The 19,373-nt window shown below is 41.5% G+C and overlaps 1 protein-coding gene across 1 annotated transcript in view; it reads right to left on the reverse strand.

Annotated features, from left to right (window-relative positions):
* Positions 1-496: 496 nt before the first annotated feature.
* Positions 497-19,373, reverse strand: part of gkap1 (G kinase anchoring protein 1) — a 34,297-nt gene continuing 15,420 nt past the window's right edge. Inside the window, exons 8-12 of the mRNA XM_084314107.1 lie at positions 11,092-11,178; positions 6,559-6,622; positions 2,410-2,480; positions 2,181-2,258; positions 497-1,036 (exon numbers count right to left, since the gene is read on the reverse strand). Of these exons, the coding sequence (XP_084170233.1) occupies positions 995-1,036; positions 2,181-2,258; positions 2,410-2,480; positions 6,559-6,622; positions 11,092-11,178 (342 nt within the window). The 3' untranslated portion in view covers positions 497-994. The remainder of the gene's footprint in view (positions 1,037-2,180; positions 2,259-2,409; positions 2,481-6,558; positions 6,623-11,091; positions 11,179-19,373) is intronic.

The raw sequence follows: 19,373 nt of genomic DNA on the forward strand, positions 1-19,373 counted from the left end.
ATAGTTTAAAGAGGACGGTTGTTCATCGTGCCATCAATCACTGGAATAACTGCCCACTGAACATAAGTAAATTGAATAGCCAAGTGTCTTTCAAATACCACCTGAGAATGCACTATTTAAATATGTGAGCAAAATATTCTGATGTTTATAATGATGTCTACAATGTTTTACTGTTTTTAGATTATCATTGTTAATTAAGTGAATTGTGATTGTCATAATGTATCTCATGTATTGTTATGTTTTGTGTTGTCTTTCTGTGTGGACCCCAGGAAGACTAGCTCACCACTTAGGTGGCAGCTAATGGGGATCCTTTTTAAACAATAAACAATTTGGCAGATGTGGATGGCACTACCCACGTTTGTACAATCTTCTTCTCACAGGTAGTTTATAGAATAGAATATCCTCATAAAATCATCTGTTTAGGTTTGCATTTGTATGTTTTATCAAATCAAATTCAAGACATTTAAAGAACAAAAAAACAACGACGCAATTTTACACTGAAAAAAGTAATTTATTTACTCCAGTGGAAGGAAAGAAAAAAACCATTTCACATTCTGTCATTTTGGCAGCAAAACCAGAGGAGTGGGGAACAGGATAGGCAGCCTGCTTTGGGCTTATACCCTGAACAGGACTAGATGCAGTGGCACCGTTATGCCTGGGGGAGGCAGCAATGGGGAGCCAAAATATCCCACCAACATTAATACAAGCTCTCACTTAGTGCAGCGTTTTAAAAAGCTTTTTTTCATTCATCTTCTGCTGTGCAACACACCCCATAATTCTGGAGTGTTTGTCTTCAAATGTATGTGTGTATGTATGTATATGTGTGTTGAAATGCAGTGGGGACATGCATAGTGTGTTTGAGATGGAGATTATGGGAGAAATTGTAGAAACTACAGGAGGTGAAACCTGGATAACTGCTTTATTTTAAGTAATTTGTTCAGTTATTGGTTGTTGCTTTTTTGCAGATGATGTCTTTTTTTCCCAGATGGAATCTTCATAGATCCGACTCCGTACCTTTCTTCCCCTTCCGGTTTCCCTGGCAATCAGAAAATAACAGGATTTATGCTCGTTTTCTGAGTCAGATGTACACATTTTTGTTGTTGTTGAAGAATTGGAAATGGAAATTCCTTTCCTGAACTGTATGTGAAGTTTGTGAACTGACACCAATCCCGTCTTCTATGCCAATAACACTGTACCAACCATTAACCATCCTGGAACCAACCAACCCAAACTATAAACAGTACCAACCCTCAACCATCCTGGAACCAACCCAAACTATAAACACAGTACCAACCTCAACCATCCAGGAACCAACCCAAACTATAAACACATGACCAACTCTTCCAGAACTGATGGAAGAACTGTCCTAAATCCCAAAAATGTGATCTACCATCCCAGGACCATCCCGTTCCGGACACAGCTTTCATCATTTCAAGCCTGTGCTATGTTTCAGTGTGCTGCTGTTCTGTACCTTTCTGTCATACTGATACAAGCTGCCTTTCCCATTTTGACCTTTCTGCAAATACAAACCAGTCAACACGCACATGCAGCTTTAGTACAGTTGCTTGTGTACCAAAAGTGGGCTTCTATGCAAAATATCTATTTTAAAGATATATTGGGACATTTAGGACATCAGCAAATAAACATTTAGAGGGTTCAAGTCTTTTGTGGTCAATGTCTCCTGTGAAGGTCATGAAATGGACAATAAAATCACTTGACCTTTACACCCAACCTTGACCTCAAATAGAAAAAAGTAATGGCAACAAGCAATATGGTAACAAGCTACATGGCGTAATCCAGTGCTTCCCCAATCCAGCCCCACAACTGTGGTGGTAAAATCCACAATCCCCAGTTTATGTAGGGTGTCTGGGTAGAATCTGAGGTTAGCAGAGTCCTGCACATAATAGTTTAGGTTTGTTTGGTGAGGAAAGATCACCTGGATGCTTGTTACTCAGATCACTGTCTGAATGAAATACTTAGTTAATATTTAGCAGTTAGGAGAAACACTGCACCATACATAATTGCGCATACAAACATGTGACACAAAGGAAAACTGTCCCTCTCAAATCTGACCAAACTGACTTATAGGAACCCGACACATACAGGGGGCTTTATTAGACACTTTTATTAGACGGTAGTCATAAGATAACTAATAAGACAAAGAATGAAAGAGGTCATACCTGATGTTTTGGCTGCTCTGATTGAAGGCCTTTGACTTTTGATTTCTCTTGTTCCAGGGCAGCATGCAGTAATGTTACCTAAAGACAAAAGAGTTGATAACATCAGGGGCTCACAGATAATAATAATAATAATAATAATAATACTGGTACTTATTTATGTCCTTTTGATATGACAGTTCAATACACATGATTGTGGATAAATGCCTGCGCATTGCACATGCACACACACCTGTGACGACAGCTCTTCTTTGATATTTAGAAGCTCTTCCACCTGTAGAAGGATCTCTGCTTTATCTTTCACTGCAGAGGGAGAAAGAGAGTGAGTGTAAGTAAGTAATGTTTATTTATATAGCACCTTTCACAGACCAGGGTCACAAAGTGCTTCACATAGTAAAAACATCAGTAAAGTGCAAAGATAGCAGCATGGTAAAAGAAAATAATTCAAACATGAAAGAACAGGAAAAACAAAACAGATAAAAAGACAAAGGATTTACACAGACATAGTTAGCCAAAAGCCTGTTTGAACAGCACAGACTTTAGTTGCTTTTTAAAGGTGTTTACCGAGACCACAGATCTAAGTTCCAAGGGCAGAGCATTCCATAGCCTGGGGGCCACGGTTTCGAAGGCTCGGCCCCCTTTCGTCTTTAATCTAGACCGGGGGACAGCCAGCAAGCCCTGGTCAGACGACCTGAGCGATCTGCTTGTGGTGTATGGACGCAGTAGGTCGCAGATGTAGGCAGGTGCCTGACCATGGAGTGCTCTATATGTGATGACCAGAATCTTAAAGGGGAACTATTTTACTATTTCTTTCACTATTTGGGCACTTTTACACAATTCCTGTGAGTCTATGGAACACCTCTGTAATATATATATTTTTTTTTATTCATTGTTTTGTATTTCTAATCAAGTCCTCAAAAACAGCATTTTTCTACCTCAAGATCTCGAGTTGTTTTGAGCCTGGGCTCCAGGTCCAGGTCCAGCCACTGTGTGCAGCTCATCCTGCACCTCTCCATTATCATGCAGCGGTGTCTTTCTGACATCACAAATCATCACATTTTCAAATGACTCAGTTCAGTGAGGGTGAATATTGTGAGAGGAGAATTGGAAGAATGCACCAATATGAGAATTTTGAGACATAGATCATATTAATATAAGTTCACATAGCTAGGAAACAATGCTAAACACTCAAAAAGGCCATTTATAAGATAGTTCCCCTTTAAAGTGAAATTCTAAATTTGATGGGGAGCCAGTGAAGGGAAACTAAGTAACTAAATTTTCTGGACCTAGTCAGCAGCCTTGCTAGGGATGGGTACCGAATTCAGTACTTTTAAAAAAGGTACCTACCGAAACATGTCGGTACTACAGAGTATCGATTCACGTGAGATCCATCAGTGCCAATTTTCGGTTATTTATTTATTTATTTTGTTTACCGCAAAACGAAACCACACGTTAAGCGGTTCAGCTTGTGCAAACCAAGCGTTGGCACTTTGTGTGTATGTCTGTGTGTGTGTGTGTGTGTGTATGCGCGAGAGTGAGAGAGAGCGAGAGCGCGTTTGTGCGAGCGAGCATGAGAGTAAGTTACTTACTAAGTGTAGTAAGATGACGGAGGCCCGCTAACATACGCTACACCATAGATATATATAATAAACATAATTATGTGTTACACTGCCCCAGAGCATTCTAAAAAGATTCATTATAACTTGGCTCTGCACTGCCCCAGGTGAGAGACAACCAAACAGTCGTGAAGACCCGCCCTACTCTGCCTCTGATTCGCAGACTGTGGGTGGGGGAATGTGATTGGACCGAAGCAGAGTTCAGTTGACAGACACACACAGACAGTCGACATGCAGGCAGAGACGCTGCTCCTGCTTGCAGTTGATAGCGGAGAATTTCAACTCGTTGCATGTTGGCGCTGTCTCGCAGATAATACATATGAAAAGAATAATTTGATGTGTGACTGACTGTGTATATATATATATGTTGTTCTAAATAAATAATTACTTTATTTGTATAGAACCTTTCATACAGGGGATTGCAGTTCAAAGTGCTTTACATCAGTAAGATGAAAATAATAATTAAGTAATAATAATACATTATTTATTTATTAAATATTAAGTTTGGATTTTTTATTTTTATTTTTAATAACTTAGGTAGGTACCGGTACCCATCCCTAAGCCTTGGGGCTGCATTTTGGACCATTTGTAGCCGGCCCAAAGTGGACGCATCGAGGGAAGTGAAAAGGGAGTTACAATAGTCCAGGCGGGATGAAACAAAAGCACGAACAATCATTTCCAGCTCCGCCTGGGACACAACAGATCGAAGTTTAGCAATATTTCGCAGATGGAAAAAACAGGTATGTGTCAGAGACCTAATGTGGTGATCAAAGTGCATTTGCTGGTCAAAGATCACACCAAGGTTTCTGAGCTTGGACCTCAAAGTTGTTGAGAGGGTCCCCATGCATGTGACAACTTTTGAGGTGACTTTTTCTGAACCTATAATAAGAACCTCATTTTTGTCTGCGTTGAGCCGCCCAGTTTTGGTCCACGATTCCCGACATTCTGTCTGTGTAGGAAGGCGGGATAGAATCATTGAACATGTGCAAAGGCTGACTGATCTGATTGCGGAACTGAAGGAGTACACGACTTTATTCTTTTAAATAAAATAATAAAGTCACTGGGTATCCCGTGCCACCCAGTTTTGGTCCGCGTGCGATACCGATCTGGGTGGCCTGCGGACCCATCTAGGCCTCTCTCGCGGGCCATCTGGGCCTCTCTCGCAGACCAAAACTGGGCGGCGCATGCGGACCAACTGGATAGGTGGTGTCTTGTATTCGACAGGCTTTTGTCCCAATCGACGCACCAACTGGGTGGCACGCGCGGACCAACTGGGTCGCGCAGGATAACTGGATAGGTGGTGTCTTGTATTCAACAGGCTTTTGTCCCAATCAGCGCCTCATAGGCGGTAGGGGGTGGTTGGAGGGGGGTGAGGGAGGGGATGATGTTGGCCCTAACATATTCAACCTTGCTCACAAATAAGGAGAGGAAATCACTGCAATCCTTGTTTGAGAATATGGGTAGAGCCGGGGGAGCGGGGGTGACAATATTGGAGATGGTGTCAAATAAAAGTTTTGGATTCCGCTTACTGGTTCTAATAAGATTGGCAACTCTCGCGTCTTTAACCATATTGTTAAAATCGGTAAACAGTTCCTTGTAGTAGTTTTGTGGATTTCCATAAACACTCCACCTTGAGTGAGGTTTAGAATCAGTTTATTTCAGTCTGATTAAATAAGTAAGTAAGTAAGTATTTATAAAGCACCTTTCATACATGTCATGTAGCTCAAAGTGCTGTACACAATTATAGGCATATATAACGATAAAAGCAATAAAGTCATAGTGATCAGTTAAGATCAAAATAAAAAAGAATAATAATAATAATAGTAACGTAAAAATGAAAATAACGTAAAAACAGTCATTTGCTTACCAGTTTGGGAGAACAGGTCCGCACAAACATTTCCGCTCAGTGGCAACCGGAAGTGCACTAAACCAATGCACTTGTATGGTAGCAATGTTTAGCTCTTATAACGCTAGTGTAGTTACGTTTTTATCAGTGGTCATAGTTGGGTCCATAGTGCTTTACCAAGTCCCATGGATCCATCAGTGGCCGTGTATTGTGGTAGAAAGAAAGAAAAAGAAAAACGTATAAAGAAAACAGTCTAAAGTTTGAAAGTTTGGGAGGTCCGCAAAAACACGCCTTCAGCTCAGAAGCTGAGGCGTGTCAAACTTTTGAAAAAACTGGAGGCGTGTCTCCTATTGTACCCATTCCTTCATCTAAAAAGTTTGAAAGTTTGGGAGGTCCGCAAAAACACGCCTTCAGCTCAGAAGCTGAGGCGTGTCAAAAACTTTTGAAAAACTGGAGGCGTGTCTCCTATTGTACCCATTCCTTCATCTAAAAAGTTTGAAAGTTTGGGAGGTCCGCAAAAAAATATATGAATAAAATAAAATAACATGTTCATTACACATAGGAAACCAATACAATACTTATTAGTGGATGAACAACAGGTGCATGTTCTACCTGAAGCAACAGATCAAAGAAATCCATGCAAAGATGGGAATGATGGCAGTCATGGCACTCCACACAATATTAAAAAGAAATATATATATATATAATAATTTAAAGAAAAGTATCATCGAAGTAAGTAAAAGATTTCAATGTTGAAAATTGGTGTCATTCCCCATTAACCTTAATTTTAGCATGTGGGCAAATATGTAATAAAAACTGGTTTATGTTCCATTTTTCCAGGTGTTTGAGCGCAGTCATCCCTGTGTTTACATGGATTATTTGTGAGGATATTATGTAGCCGTGTTGATGTTGCACTCACTCTCTCCCTGCTGAAGCATCTTTAAGAGCTGAGCGTTTCTGGCCTTCACTTCTTTGTATTTCATCTGCAGGGTTGAGCAGGAAGGAGAAAAACAAATTTAGGAATGGAGGCATTCAGACACACAGGCACCAACAATCGAAGAGCCTGTAAGGAAATTGTTAGCATTAGCCGTAACGCAATTGACATGGTGAAGGGGGAAAAAAGAATCACATTGATTGTCAAAGGTTATCGCGCACTGAATCATGGAAAATGACTTTGGAAGAAGTGTTGAGTCCAACTATGAATGGGATCCAATTGGGCAGTTGTTCGAGGGGGCTGCTTCCACATAATCAATAACAGGAATTCAAAATCCATTTTGTTTAGTTTTTTTCTTGTTCCTAAATAACATATCTTCTTAACAATATGTGATAGTTTTAAGTTTGCGTTTGAGTGAGTGAACTTGCTGTAGTTTAGGAGCCGATGCAAATAAGACAACCGTTATCTTTCATTCATGTTTATTTCACGCTCTCCACAGCGTAGTGGCCACAGCCTTCCTCCAGTCCCAAACAAGACACGCCCAACAACAGTTTTTACAGATTACCGTAAAGGCTGCAGTAGAAGTGAACTTAACAATCTCACTCTCTTTTCTTTTTAAACAAATAATACACTGCAAGGATATTTCAAGAAAACAAAAACCCAAATCTCACTCTTTAAAAAAATAAAATAAACTGCAAGGATATTTCAAGAAAACAAAAAAAAATAAACTCAGTCATCATAACCAGTTATTCAGTCATCTAGCTTCCACTGTCCATCCTTCAGTGCTTTAAGCAGGACAAGGGAAGATGCTCCCTTTTTGGTCAGACAGTTTGCCAGCTGGTCCTTCGTAGTAGACCACAGAATCCGTTGGATCCTTTTGTTCTGGATAAGTTATTTGATTCCACTTATTCTATTATATGTTATTTGCACATTGTTGCGGGCAAGACCACCCGCATTTCATTGTATACTTGTATGCCGTGACAAATAAATCTCTTGACTTGACTTTCCAGTCTCAGTCGTTTCTCAGTCACTGACTTGGTGGATTTGATAGCCTCCACAAGGGAGAAGTTGTCTGTAACACACATCACAGGTAGGGTGCGCTGTTTGACCATACCTGTGGTAAGTTCAGAGTAGAGGGAGGACAAAAATATGGCATTATCAATACCATCAGCCAGGGCTAGTGTCTCTCCTGCCAGCGTGCTCCGAACCACTCTTCTGATCCTTTTTTATTTCCAGTTGATTGGAGAGAATGGAGAGAACCGTCCTTTCTCACCCATCAGAACGATGAGATGCCCTCCTTGTGTTCCCCCATCTGGGAGGTTTCCCATGGATGCGTCGCTGAAAACAACAAGCTTCAAAGAGTCCTCCTTTCCTAAGTTGTGAAACTTCAGGGTGACATGTTCTGATTTCAGTGTTCGTACTACCTTATTTGCTTCATGCATAGTTTGCACAGTAGCATGTTTTAGATTGGTTGCAAGGACACATGTATCGAACATGATATCTGGCCTACTCTGTCTAGCCACCCACAAGAGTTGTCCTATTTTTGACCTTAGGTTGTCAGTCTCACACTCTGTGAGAAGAGCATCATGGTGCAACGCTCTTGATGGGTCTATGAGAATGGGCTGAAGGTTCTTTATGTAGATCTCCTGTTGCACAAGCACTTCTCGACAGTTCCATCCCCACATAGCGAAAGTTGTCTTGTTCCTCACGTCCCACCTGGAAAACTGTTTTGAGGTGGGGGATGGTCGTCGTGGCAAATGCGTGTGAGCCACCCCAGATGAAATCATCCACATGACAGGCAAGAACACCAATACAGTTTATCAAGCCAGTAGAATAAAGCAGGATCAACTTGTGACATAGTGGCCCCTGTTTTGATCATCGTTGCTATTACTCTGTTGTACCAGTAGAGAGAGGCATCAGCGAGTCCATAGACACACTTCTTCAGCTTCCAGTGTCCCGTCACTTTTAGCCTCAGGAGGAGGGCGGATGTGTATATCCCGAGACAGCTCCATACCTTGAAGAAAAGCTGACTTTATTTTTCCTCCAGTTACTGATTTCATCTCGTTTAGCCTTATCAAATGATACACCCTCTGTTACTAATACATCATTTTCCTGCATATCAGAGCATAGTTCTACACCATCTAGTGGCTTAACCTGAAAATTGTCTACTTTAGTAAGATCAACTGACCCCATAGTACCGGCGATGTCAAAAGGTTCTAAGTACTGTAGGTTGTACCAGTTGCTGTGTTTTCCTGTAGCCTTTCCTGCTCGTCCCATCACTTTAGCTGTGTGAGGAACACCTGTTACATTATCCACAAAGCTGATTGTCTGACCGGTTTTTACCTTTATGCCGGTCTGGTGATAATCTTCTTGATTGATCCCATGAGGGTTATCTATAATCTATATCCTGGTTTGCTACACCCGCTGCCTCTACGTCATTATTCATGTCAACATTTATATCACCATCAGTAACGGGCATGTCCCCACTGTTACTATTCATATCATTGTCAGTAACAGGCACATTACTATCACTAACAGATACATCGATATTGCCCACAGTATTACTTTCCCCAGGGTGCACTTTTCGCAGCCTAGATTGATGAACCCTGACATAATGTCCCACCATGATGTACAAAAATCACCACCCCATCTTGCCCTATCACAACCCCAGGGCCTTTCCATTCAACACAGTCTGTCCTTTTGTAGAACACTTTGTCTCCCGTTTCATACTTCTCTTCTGTTGGACGAAGCTGCTTTCGAAGAGCTCGTCTGATTCTCTCTGAGCATTCTGCCTCCATGAAAGCTTTCCTTGCTGCATGTAATGCTGTTATGTGCTTTCCCACCCATGCGCTCATTGTAGTTCCCTCCAAAGCAGGTAGCTGGTCAACAAACACAGAGGGAAGGTTCGGGTTCTGTCCAAACACCAGCTGATGTGGACTGTAGCCATGCACGTTCTGCATTGTGTTCTTTGCCATGAGTGCCCAATCAAGAGCCGTTTTCCAGTCAAGTCCTTTGTCAAGTTTTACCTTCAGTAGCATCTCTGTAAGGGATTGGTTGTGGCGTTCCAGCAAACCATTGCTCCATGGACTATAGCCAGCTGTCGTCTTGATCTCGATGTTGAAGTTCTCCGCCATGTCTCTTATTTCCTCATTATTGAACTCTCCACCGTTGTCACTGAAGAGCCGCTCAGGTGGACCATGGACACTGATCCAGGAATGTACAAAGTTGTTCACTATCACACTTGGCTTCTTTGAGGTCACGATGCTACCCGCACTAAAGCGAGTGAAGTGATCGATAATGTGTAGGTACCACACATTTGGTTCTAGCTCATGTAGATCAACTGCCACAGTCTCGTTGTACCTGGAGGCCATGGGCAGACCAACAGCAGGCTTGGGCTTAGCCTTGCTGTACTTGAGACATATCTCACATTTTCCTACTATTTCCCCTAGAATAGCAGTGCATTAATCATCCGTGTTTTAGATCATCGACAGGTATTTCCAACGCAGTATCCCTCACCCTACCCGTCAACGATAGAGCAACAGCCAACGCTCGTTTCTTCTTGACTAAATCCGTCACCCGACTCCACATTTCCACTTCATTCTTCCACTTCTCAAAAGACGTCTTTTCGTCCAGTCCAGGCGGCTGCCTGTAGTTAGTAACGTTAGAGGCCGACATCCTCTGCTACCATGTTAAGTTGCAAATAAGACAACCGTTATCTTTCATTCATGTTTATTTCACGCTCTCCACAGCGTAGTGGCCACAGCTTTCCTCCAGTCCCAAACAAGACACGCCCAACAACAGCGCCCATTCCCTTTTTACAGATTACCGTAAAGGCTGCCGTAGAAGTGAACTTAACATGGGGAACACTGTACAACTGTACAAGCAAAACTGTACATTGGAATATGGACAAAACCATACTTGGTCATTTACTGTACATTGGAGGGGGTTGAGTTAGGACATTTACAGGGGCAAGTTTCTAATTGCAGTCCCCCGTAGGTGTTCTTTGAGAGTGGTTTTGAAAGTGGGTAGTGATTCACATTCCTTTACAGCTTTGGGTAGGGCGTTCCACATTGACGTGGCATAATTGCGAAACGTGTTTAGTCCCTTGTTTGAGCCGAATCTGGGTTTAACATGATTTGTGGAGCTCCCTCTGGTGTTGTGATCGTGGTATTCACTGACCTTTGGGAAGTATTTTGACATGTACATGGGTACCTTAGTCGTATAGTGTATCTTGTAGACCAGGCCCATTGCAAGTTGCTGTACTCTGTCGTCTACTCTAAGCCATAGTAGGTTGTCAAAGTGGGCAGGGGTGAGGTGGGTTCTAGGAGTAAGGTCAAGCAGTAGTCTGACCATAGTGGGTGCTGTCCAAAGGTACCGTGCAAAATCATTCATTTCACTTTAGATTTGTGTAAAAACAGCTAAATACTTTTTACCACAGCTTATAAAAACAGTGAATGCTAATTACCAGGTTTTCAAGGACACATGAGAACCAACCAAGAGATAACTGCTAGAACTGACCTCCCCTTGTGAGATGGTCTTCTTCAGTTTGTCAATCTCCTGGTCCTTCTTCTCCAGGTCATATTTCAGTTGCTCTGCCCGGGGATCCTACAAGGAGGAACGGATGTACAGAGATGGGCATTGATTGATGCCCTATTCATAAGGCAAGGACCACATTCAAAGTCTTTAATATAGTGCTTTGATGAGCTACAGTCTGATGTATTGTGCCCGTCAAGCCCTGCACCCTTTTCTTTATCCTCCAATCACATCTGTTGCTACTTGAGATAAATAAATTGTAAGCTATCGTTATGTCTAGTGTGCATATGTTGCAGGCTAACGTTATGTCTAGTGTGCATATGTTGTAGGCTAATGTTATATCTAGTGTGCATATGTTGCAGGCTAACGTTAGGCTTGGGCGGTATGACGGTAGGGCTGCACGATTAATCGTTTTTTAATCGAAATCGCGATTTGGAATGATGCAATTATCAAATCGCCAAGCCTACAATAAAAAAAAAAAAAAAAAAACGTTTTTTTTTTTTTTTTTTTTAACCAGGAAGTCCCATTGAGATACAAGATCTCCTTTGCAAGGTAGACCTGGCCAAGATGACAGCAATAACATTTGCAATACATCACACAGCAATAAAATGTGCGATACATCACACAAGAACATAATAAATGTGCATGTATACAATACATCACATGTAAACACAAAGCAGAATAGTCTACATGATAGTAAAAGTGTATAATACAGGGTAATACAGTAATTTTGCAGTTGGGACCCGACTACAGAAAGCAGCAACATTCTTCTTGTAAATTTGTTTTTAAATATGTTATAATCGCATCGCAAATCGCAATATCTGTCAGAATAATCGCAATTAGATTATTTCCCAAAATCGTGCAGCCCTATATGACGGTATACCACGGTATTTAGAAATACCAATACCGTCAAAATCAGTTGGGTTTCAGTTTCTATTACACTGAAACGGAGTTTCGACAGGGACGGCATTGGTTGTAGTGCACACACACAGCACGCGCGAGCAGAGGGCAGGGGAGGCAGTCCGTCTTTCCCGCACAGAGCTGAGCTGAGCAAGATGGCGGCAGCATGTCAAACAAGAGCTAAACTTTTCTGCACACACTGTCGCATTTGGACAATTAACTCTTTCAGTGCCACTCACGAGATTTCTCAGGTTTTTTTATAGGTGGTTGCGTGCCACTCACGAGATTTCTCGGAATTATTATAATTTTTTTTTTTTTGCTATCTGAAAAATTATTGCATCACCCGAGCATACCCGAGTATAGCCGAGCTGCGCCGGTGATCACTGTGGAAAAAAGCGCCCCCTGTCGTCTCCCAGATGACATAAGTGATTTTGGAATGGACTCAATGAAAATGAAAAAAATCCGGTACTCCACATTTTCCAGTTCACTGATCCAGCCGGGGTTACCAGTTCATTCTGGAGCCTCAGATCCCTGCGGATCATAGAGATCTACTGTGTCGCGTTGGATCCATACACGTATCGATTTTTTCGAATGGTGATCAGGAATTGGAATATACCAGTTGGATACCATCTGATGTCAGGTAAGGACTCTATGTTATCAGTGGTAGGATAATCGGAGTAAGTTTGATGAAGTTATAAGCTGTTTTGTGAAATGTCTTCTTTCGGTTTCACTGTAAAACTCCGTGAGGAAATCAACGGAGCGATTATCAGTGCGCGGCCGTAATGTGCTTGCGTGCACGTATAATATTGATCATCTAGCGTTTATTTGAAAACGATTCATAAAAAGGCCGACGAATATCAACGTTGTGGAATATTCCACTAAAAGACAATTTTCATAGAATGCTCCAGAATGAGCTGTTTTTTATATCAAAACGGGGGCTTTTCTAACTGCTCTGAAATGGAAACAACGCGATAAAAAAACAATCTGTCTTCACAGCACTGACTGGAAAATAGTCTTTGATAATGCGATGGGCAGATTAGACACATAGCCATAATTTAAAACATAGATTAGGCGATATTAACGTTAACATTGGCACCGATGGTGGCATTCATGCGGTAAAACGGAAAACCAGGCGTGGCACTGAAAGAGTTAAAGGACACTGTTCGGATTTAAGCAAAACCCTCGCCACGAGTCGACTCGCCAGTGACTTCATCCAGCACAACGAGAGACAGAGGCACTTCTTTGGGAATAATAAATATAATATAAAACGGGGTGAGTGAGTGTTGAAATTTTTTTATCCTAATGCAACGGGTTCTTACACCTTTTCCAAAGCAAGATTCAAGCTCTTTTCAAGCTTTTTCAAGGTGCATTTTCAAGCTTTTCCAGCATTTTATGCGGCTGTGGTAAATTAAATATTTAAATTATTATTTAAATGATCATTTTACTTCTTCCATCACATTAAATCAGATGTTATTGTGCTATAAACAACCACAATTATGTAGACTTGGCGTCCTGTATAACCTGGCTGAGCCAATATGAAACAATCACTAAAATAATCACCAGATAAAACTTCAATTTCAATCAAATATTTACTGAAAATGTGCAAAATAAGAGAACAGTCTTTGAGGTAGGCAGTCAATCAGCTCATTGAGCCTTAAAATGTATACAAAATCAAATCAACCTAGGATTTTTATATAACCCCCCACAGTGGTGTGTTCAGTTGGTACGTCCCAGCAGGGACCAGGATGTAAGCTATATGATGCCCATGTTATTGGTTGCGATACAGACACCCGAACAACTGCCTCTTTGAACTGCTGCGGTCAGGCAAGCGATACAGGAGTCTCAAGGCGAGCACAGAAAGACTCAGAAGAAGCTTCTATCCCCAGGCCATCAGGCTGCTAAACGAACAATGAATGAACACTACACAACAACAACCACCAAACGCACATAGCACACACATCCACACACTCACTTTAAACAAACACACTGTAGCACCCACTCCACACACTTATAGCACACACCCACTTTAAACAAACACACTGTAGCACCCACTCCCCACACTTTATATTTATGGATGAAGGATTGCACTACAACTCGTACACCTTACTGTAAATTGTACCTAAAATTGTACCTCATCCCATTTCTGCTTTGCACTAGATAGTACTGTACATTAGTACACTGCATAGTATTGTGTATTGTATATTATATGGTAACTCAGAACATTGTACATATGTCTATACCGAACACTGTGACCTCATTTTCTTCTTCTAAATTCATGCTATATTATGTTATTATGTTATTTGATACTATCTTGTCTAGCACAGTCTCTGGAGCGTAACAGTAAGAAGCATTTTGTATGAAAGTATTCTGTACTTCTGTATGACAACTATTAAAGAACTTGAACTTGAACTTGACGCACAGTTAGTTGACGCACGTTCTACACAGTCAATTTCGCAAAGTAAATTTTACTCAAACTGAACTACATTTTACTCAAACAGAGTACAATTTTACTCAGTTTGAGTTAAATGTACTCAGTTTGAGTAAAATTTACTCTGCGAAATGTACTGTGTAGTCTCCTCTTATTTCACACAAACAGCTACCCCTGTATAAGAAGCTGCTGGCTTCTTATGTTGCCGACATATCCTACAGAACATTCCTTAAAATAGAAAGAATTGATTTGCTTGTTAGCCATGTTGATCACAGCGAAACCACAGCTCCGATGCATAATGGCGTTAGCTAAACGGAACTAGTTTGAAGGTAATTTGGCTTTCAGTGTGTCAGAGCGAGCGCACTCAAATTGGGCAGACTGGACGCTCTGACCGAAGAGTCAGTTTATCAGAGCGGAATAGTGAATTTATTAACTCACCATAATATACGGTGTCGCTTGTCGTTGTCAACATGAACAATAAACATAGCCGTCTATGGCAACGCTAGCTCACTAGCTTAAAAAAATTCTTAAAAAAATGTATAAGACGCTTGCTAACGTTACTGGAATTAAAGCAAGCTTTCAGGAGGGGCGGGGGGTGCTGTTGGCGGGGCAGGCATGCGAGTGGCGAGGCTTGAAAGGCAATCTCCGAAATGTTATTTCTTTATCTAAAAACCTAACTATTCAGTCAGATAGCGATTTATTATGAAAGTATATACAGTGAAATTACAATTTCAATAACTTTCCAGCACTTTATACACGATTCAAGCACTTTTCAAACCTTGAAAACACCACATTGAAATACAAGCATTTTCAAGGATTTCCAGCACCCGTACGAACCCTGGCTCACGTTGATACCTGGATGGTGCCGGCTAACTAGCTACCGTTAGCTCACGTTGATACCTGAGTGGTGCCGGCTAACTAGCTACCGTTAGCTCACGTTGATACCTGGATGGTACCGGCTAACAGTAACTAGCTACCGTTAGCTCACATTGATACCTGGATGGTGCCGGCAGTGGCTACCGTTCTGTGATTCGTTTACTTCGAGGTTGAAGAAAGTGCACTTTCAGGTTGAAAGAACGGACCTAATCTCAACGTGTTTCAATATAAGCGAGGGTTATGTATGGTGATAACAAGTAAGTCATACCGTCATATACCGTATACCGGGGTATTATGTCAGCAAGGTATGACGGTATGAAAAGAATTATACCGCCCAAGCCTAATCTAGTGTGCATATGTTGCAGGCTAATGTTATATCTAGTGTGCATATGTTGCAGGCTAACGTTATGTCTAGCGTGCATATGTTGTAGGTAGGGATGCCCCGATCACGTTTTTTACCACCGATACCGATCACGATCGTCTATGAGTCATATCGGCCGATACACTGCCGATACCGATCGTTTTTGGTTTTCTTATAGCAGCTGGCAGTATTATACTGTAGGTCTAACACAGGCATTCTCAAAGTCCGGTCTAACTTATCTAATCTAATCTTAGAAATAGTACTGGGTGTTAAGCATAACAGTCAGTATCTAAGTTAATTTACTTCTGACCATTATAGTCAAAGTATTTTCCTATGAACTGAAACTTATAAGATGTTCTCAGTGTTCAGTTACAGCTATGGAGCACAATAGCTAATTAACCAACAGCTGCAAAAACGAATGATGTCAGATGTTATAAGACATTGATATCAGGAGCTATCTGTAGCTACTGCTAGCCGGCTAGATAACATTAGACAACGCCTCATGTATTAAACTAAAGTGAATAGTTGACTGGGTAATTTTGTTTAATGCTCGTTATGTTGAAAGAGGAGCTCTGAGCTACTCATGCACTCGACTCTTGCCGTAAAGGTTTGTTGACATGACGGGTCTGTGAGGGGGAGGAGGAGGGGCAAGACGTGCAGCAGCAGCAGCTGTGTGGCTGTGAGAGAAGAGCGAGTGAGAACTCTGCTGAGAATTGGATCATGTTTTTCGCGCGTGTCATCGATCGGTTTTCACGATCGGCGAAAATAAAGCATTATCGGAATTCACCGATCTCATATTTATACTGAATATTGGCCGATACCGATCGCTAGTTCGATCGGGGCATCCCTAGTTGTAGGCTAACGTTATGTCTAGTGTGCATATGTTGTAGGCTAACGTTATGTCTAGCGTGCATATGTTGTAGGCTAACGTTATGTCTAGCGTGTATATGTTGTAGGCTAACGTTATGTCTAGCGTGCATATGTTGTAGGCTAACGTTATGTCTAGCGTGCATATGTTGTAGGCTAACGTTATGTCTAGCGTGCATATGTTGTAGGCTAACGTTATGTCTAGCGTGTATATGTTGCAGGCTAACGTTATGTCTAGCGTGCATATGTTGTAGGCTAACGTTATGTCTAGTGTGCATATGTTGTAGGCTAATGTTATGTCTAGTGTGCATATGTTGTGAGCATGCTGTGTCATGAGGAGTGGTCTATCACATTGTATGGCTCTATTCTTCTTGAAATCTTAAGGAACATTAATCACACTAAGAAAGATGAATAGAAGTGTTGTGTGTGGCCATCTTCCCCAACCTTTTGAATTTGCCTATTATATAGGGCCTGTAGTGTTCTATATAATGTGTTTTCTTCCATGTTCTGACTAAGGTTTTGAAAGATTACCTGAATAGATGAGATAATGTGGTTGTGTTTGGTCTCTGTGTAATCAGATATCAATATTTGAGTGTGCTGATCTTTGAACAAACATAACTCAAAATATGACTATGTATAATAATTAAATCAAGTTGAGTGGACAAGTTCGAGACAAATGCACGCAAGCTCTCTGCATGTTGAAATCGAATCCACCAAGAACTTCTCAACGTGGTCTCAAGACTACCGTAAATGCATATTATTTCCTAAAGAACTAAAGCTCTATTATTTCCAGCCAACCATTGAACTGTGTCGACGAATGTGCCTTGAGAGACAGCTTGGAGTGACTGCTACCCATTTTGTCCTTTCTGTACACTAAGAGGCTGTGCCCTGAGAGACACGTGAAGCTTGGAGTGACGCTACCCTTTTTGTCCTTTCTGTACACTAAGAGGATGTACCTTGAGAGACAGTGACAGAAACTGTCCTCAACCGGTTGAACTCGAGTGCAAAACTGTCTTTCCCTGAGATGCGTTGTTAGGCAACCACGTGTTTGCCCTCTGTTTGCTACCCAGACAGAGGATTCGATGGAATACAGGACGAAAGCTTCCCTTTTCAGAACCGTTTTAACCAAAGGAAGCCTCTCAACCACTGCCAGAGTCGGTTGAGAATAACTATTGGATGTTTTTCAGACAGTCTAGAGAATGACCCAAAAGCCAAAGACTCTGACCTCGATCACCCTATGGGGCAAGGCAACAGAGTTCTATGAAAACACTTCACAACAATACAGCAATCAGCTGAGAAGCAGCTCGCAATAACAAAAACAACAAGAAGAAGCCATGAGTCTACTTTGCTTTCTGGAACGAAGCAGAAAACGATGGAATTGGTGACAACCACAGCAGTGAGTGACTTTCGTATTTTGTTTGGTAGGTAGGCTCCACTTCAATGCAAGGTTACTTACAATAGTGCCAGTCAGGAGAAGCAACATAGCTCAGTACAAGTATATGAGTACAAGTAGTACCGTGCAATAGCTCTCTACGACGAGCTAGTAAAGATGAGAAGCACGTTCAGCCACAGACTCATACCCCCCCCGACACTCAACTAACCGCCTCGGACAGTCCTTCATACCAGCGGCCATCAGGCTCCACAACAGTGGGCAGCGACTGCTGCCAGACATTGACCTAGAACAGCGGTTCCCAAACTTTTTTGGCCGTGCACCCCCTGTCACCTCCCGACCCCAATGGGTTTCTGTTAGGAAAAATTGTTGCTATTTTTTATTTTATCTCTTCCTACGGCAACTATGGATAGGGAATTTCTTTATTTAATTAAAATGTTCACGACAACATGGATGCATGTACTCTGCCAGCATGTTTAATATCCATAATACTAAACTTGACTAAGATTTGACTAAGATTTTTATGAAATTTTATTGTAAAAAAAAAAAAGCCTTTTCATGTCACACACCACCTAGAGGGCGCTCGCGCACCACAAGGGGTGTGCGCACCACAGTTTGGGAACCACTGACCTAGAACTAATAGGAACCCAAGGAGGACAATAACACTACCTTAGGCATACTGCACCCTATGTGGATACTGTGATACTGTAAATAATGTATATTTCAGTTAGTTAGATAGTAAATTATAACACTACCTTTTAGTACCTTATGCATACTGCACCTTATGTGACACTATGAATACTGTGAATATATATTTCAGTTAGTTAGATAGTAAATTATATTGACCTATTTGTTTACACTGCTTGTGTTGTTTTTACTACCTGTACCCCCCCCCCCCTTCCCCCATGCTGCTATGATGCCTGGATTTCCCCAAGGGGATCAATAAAGGAATATCTTAATGGTAGCAAGCTAACTAATGAGCTAAACTTGCTAGCAGCCAGCCACTCAACAACGGTGAAAATAAGTATCTTAACATTAGTCTTTTTAAGGTTTCCAATTTAGTTTTTGACCACTGAAATTGGTGCTATAGCGCACAGTTGGATAAGGGCCATCCGAGAATTGTGCATCACGCACACAAGGACACCAACGAGGAAGACAAAGAGTGAAGACAAAGAGTGCACTGGAGGTATGTAAACATGCCCGTGTGCTTCAAATCAAAAGGTCTTTACAATCTTTTTGCAATTGGCACAGTATTGAGTATTCAGCCGGCAATGTAATCACATGGGGCAAACCTGCACGTCAATGTACGTCCGCTAAAAGGCTCAGACTTATTTTAGTGTACATATATTGACGTGCATGTTTGCCCTGTGTGATCACATTGCAGCCCGTTTTATGCTGCCGGCTGAAGCGATCTCCCTCAATACTGGACTAATTACAAGAATTGT

Source organism: Notolepis coatsorum, assembly GCF_963971535.1.
Source record: "Notolepis coatsorum genome assembly, chromosome: 1".
Taxonomy (NCBI): domain Eukaryota; kingdom Metazoa; phylum Chordata; class Actinopteri; order Aulopiformes; family Paralepididae; genus Notolepis; species Notolepis coatsorum.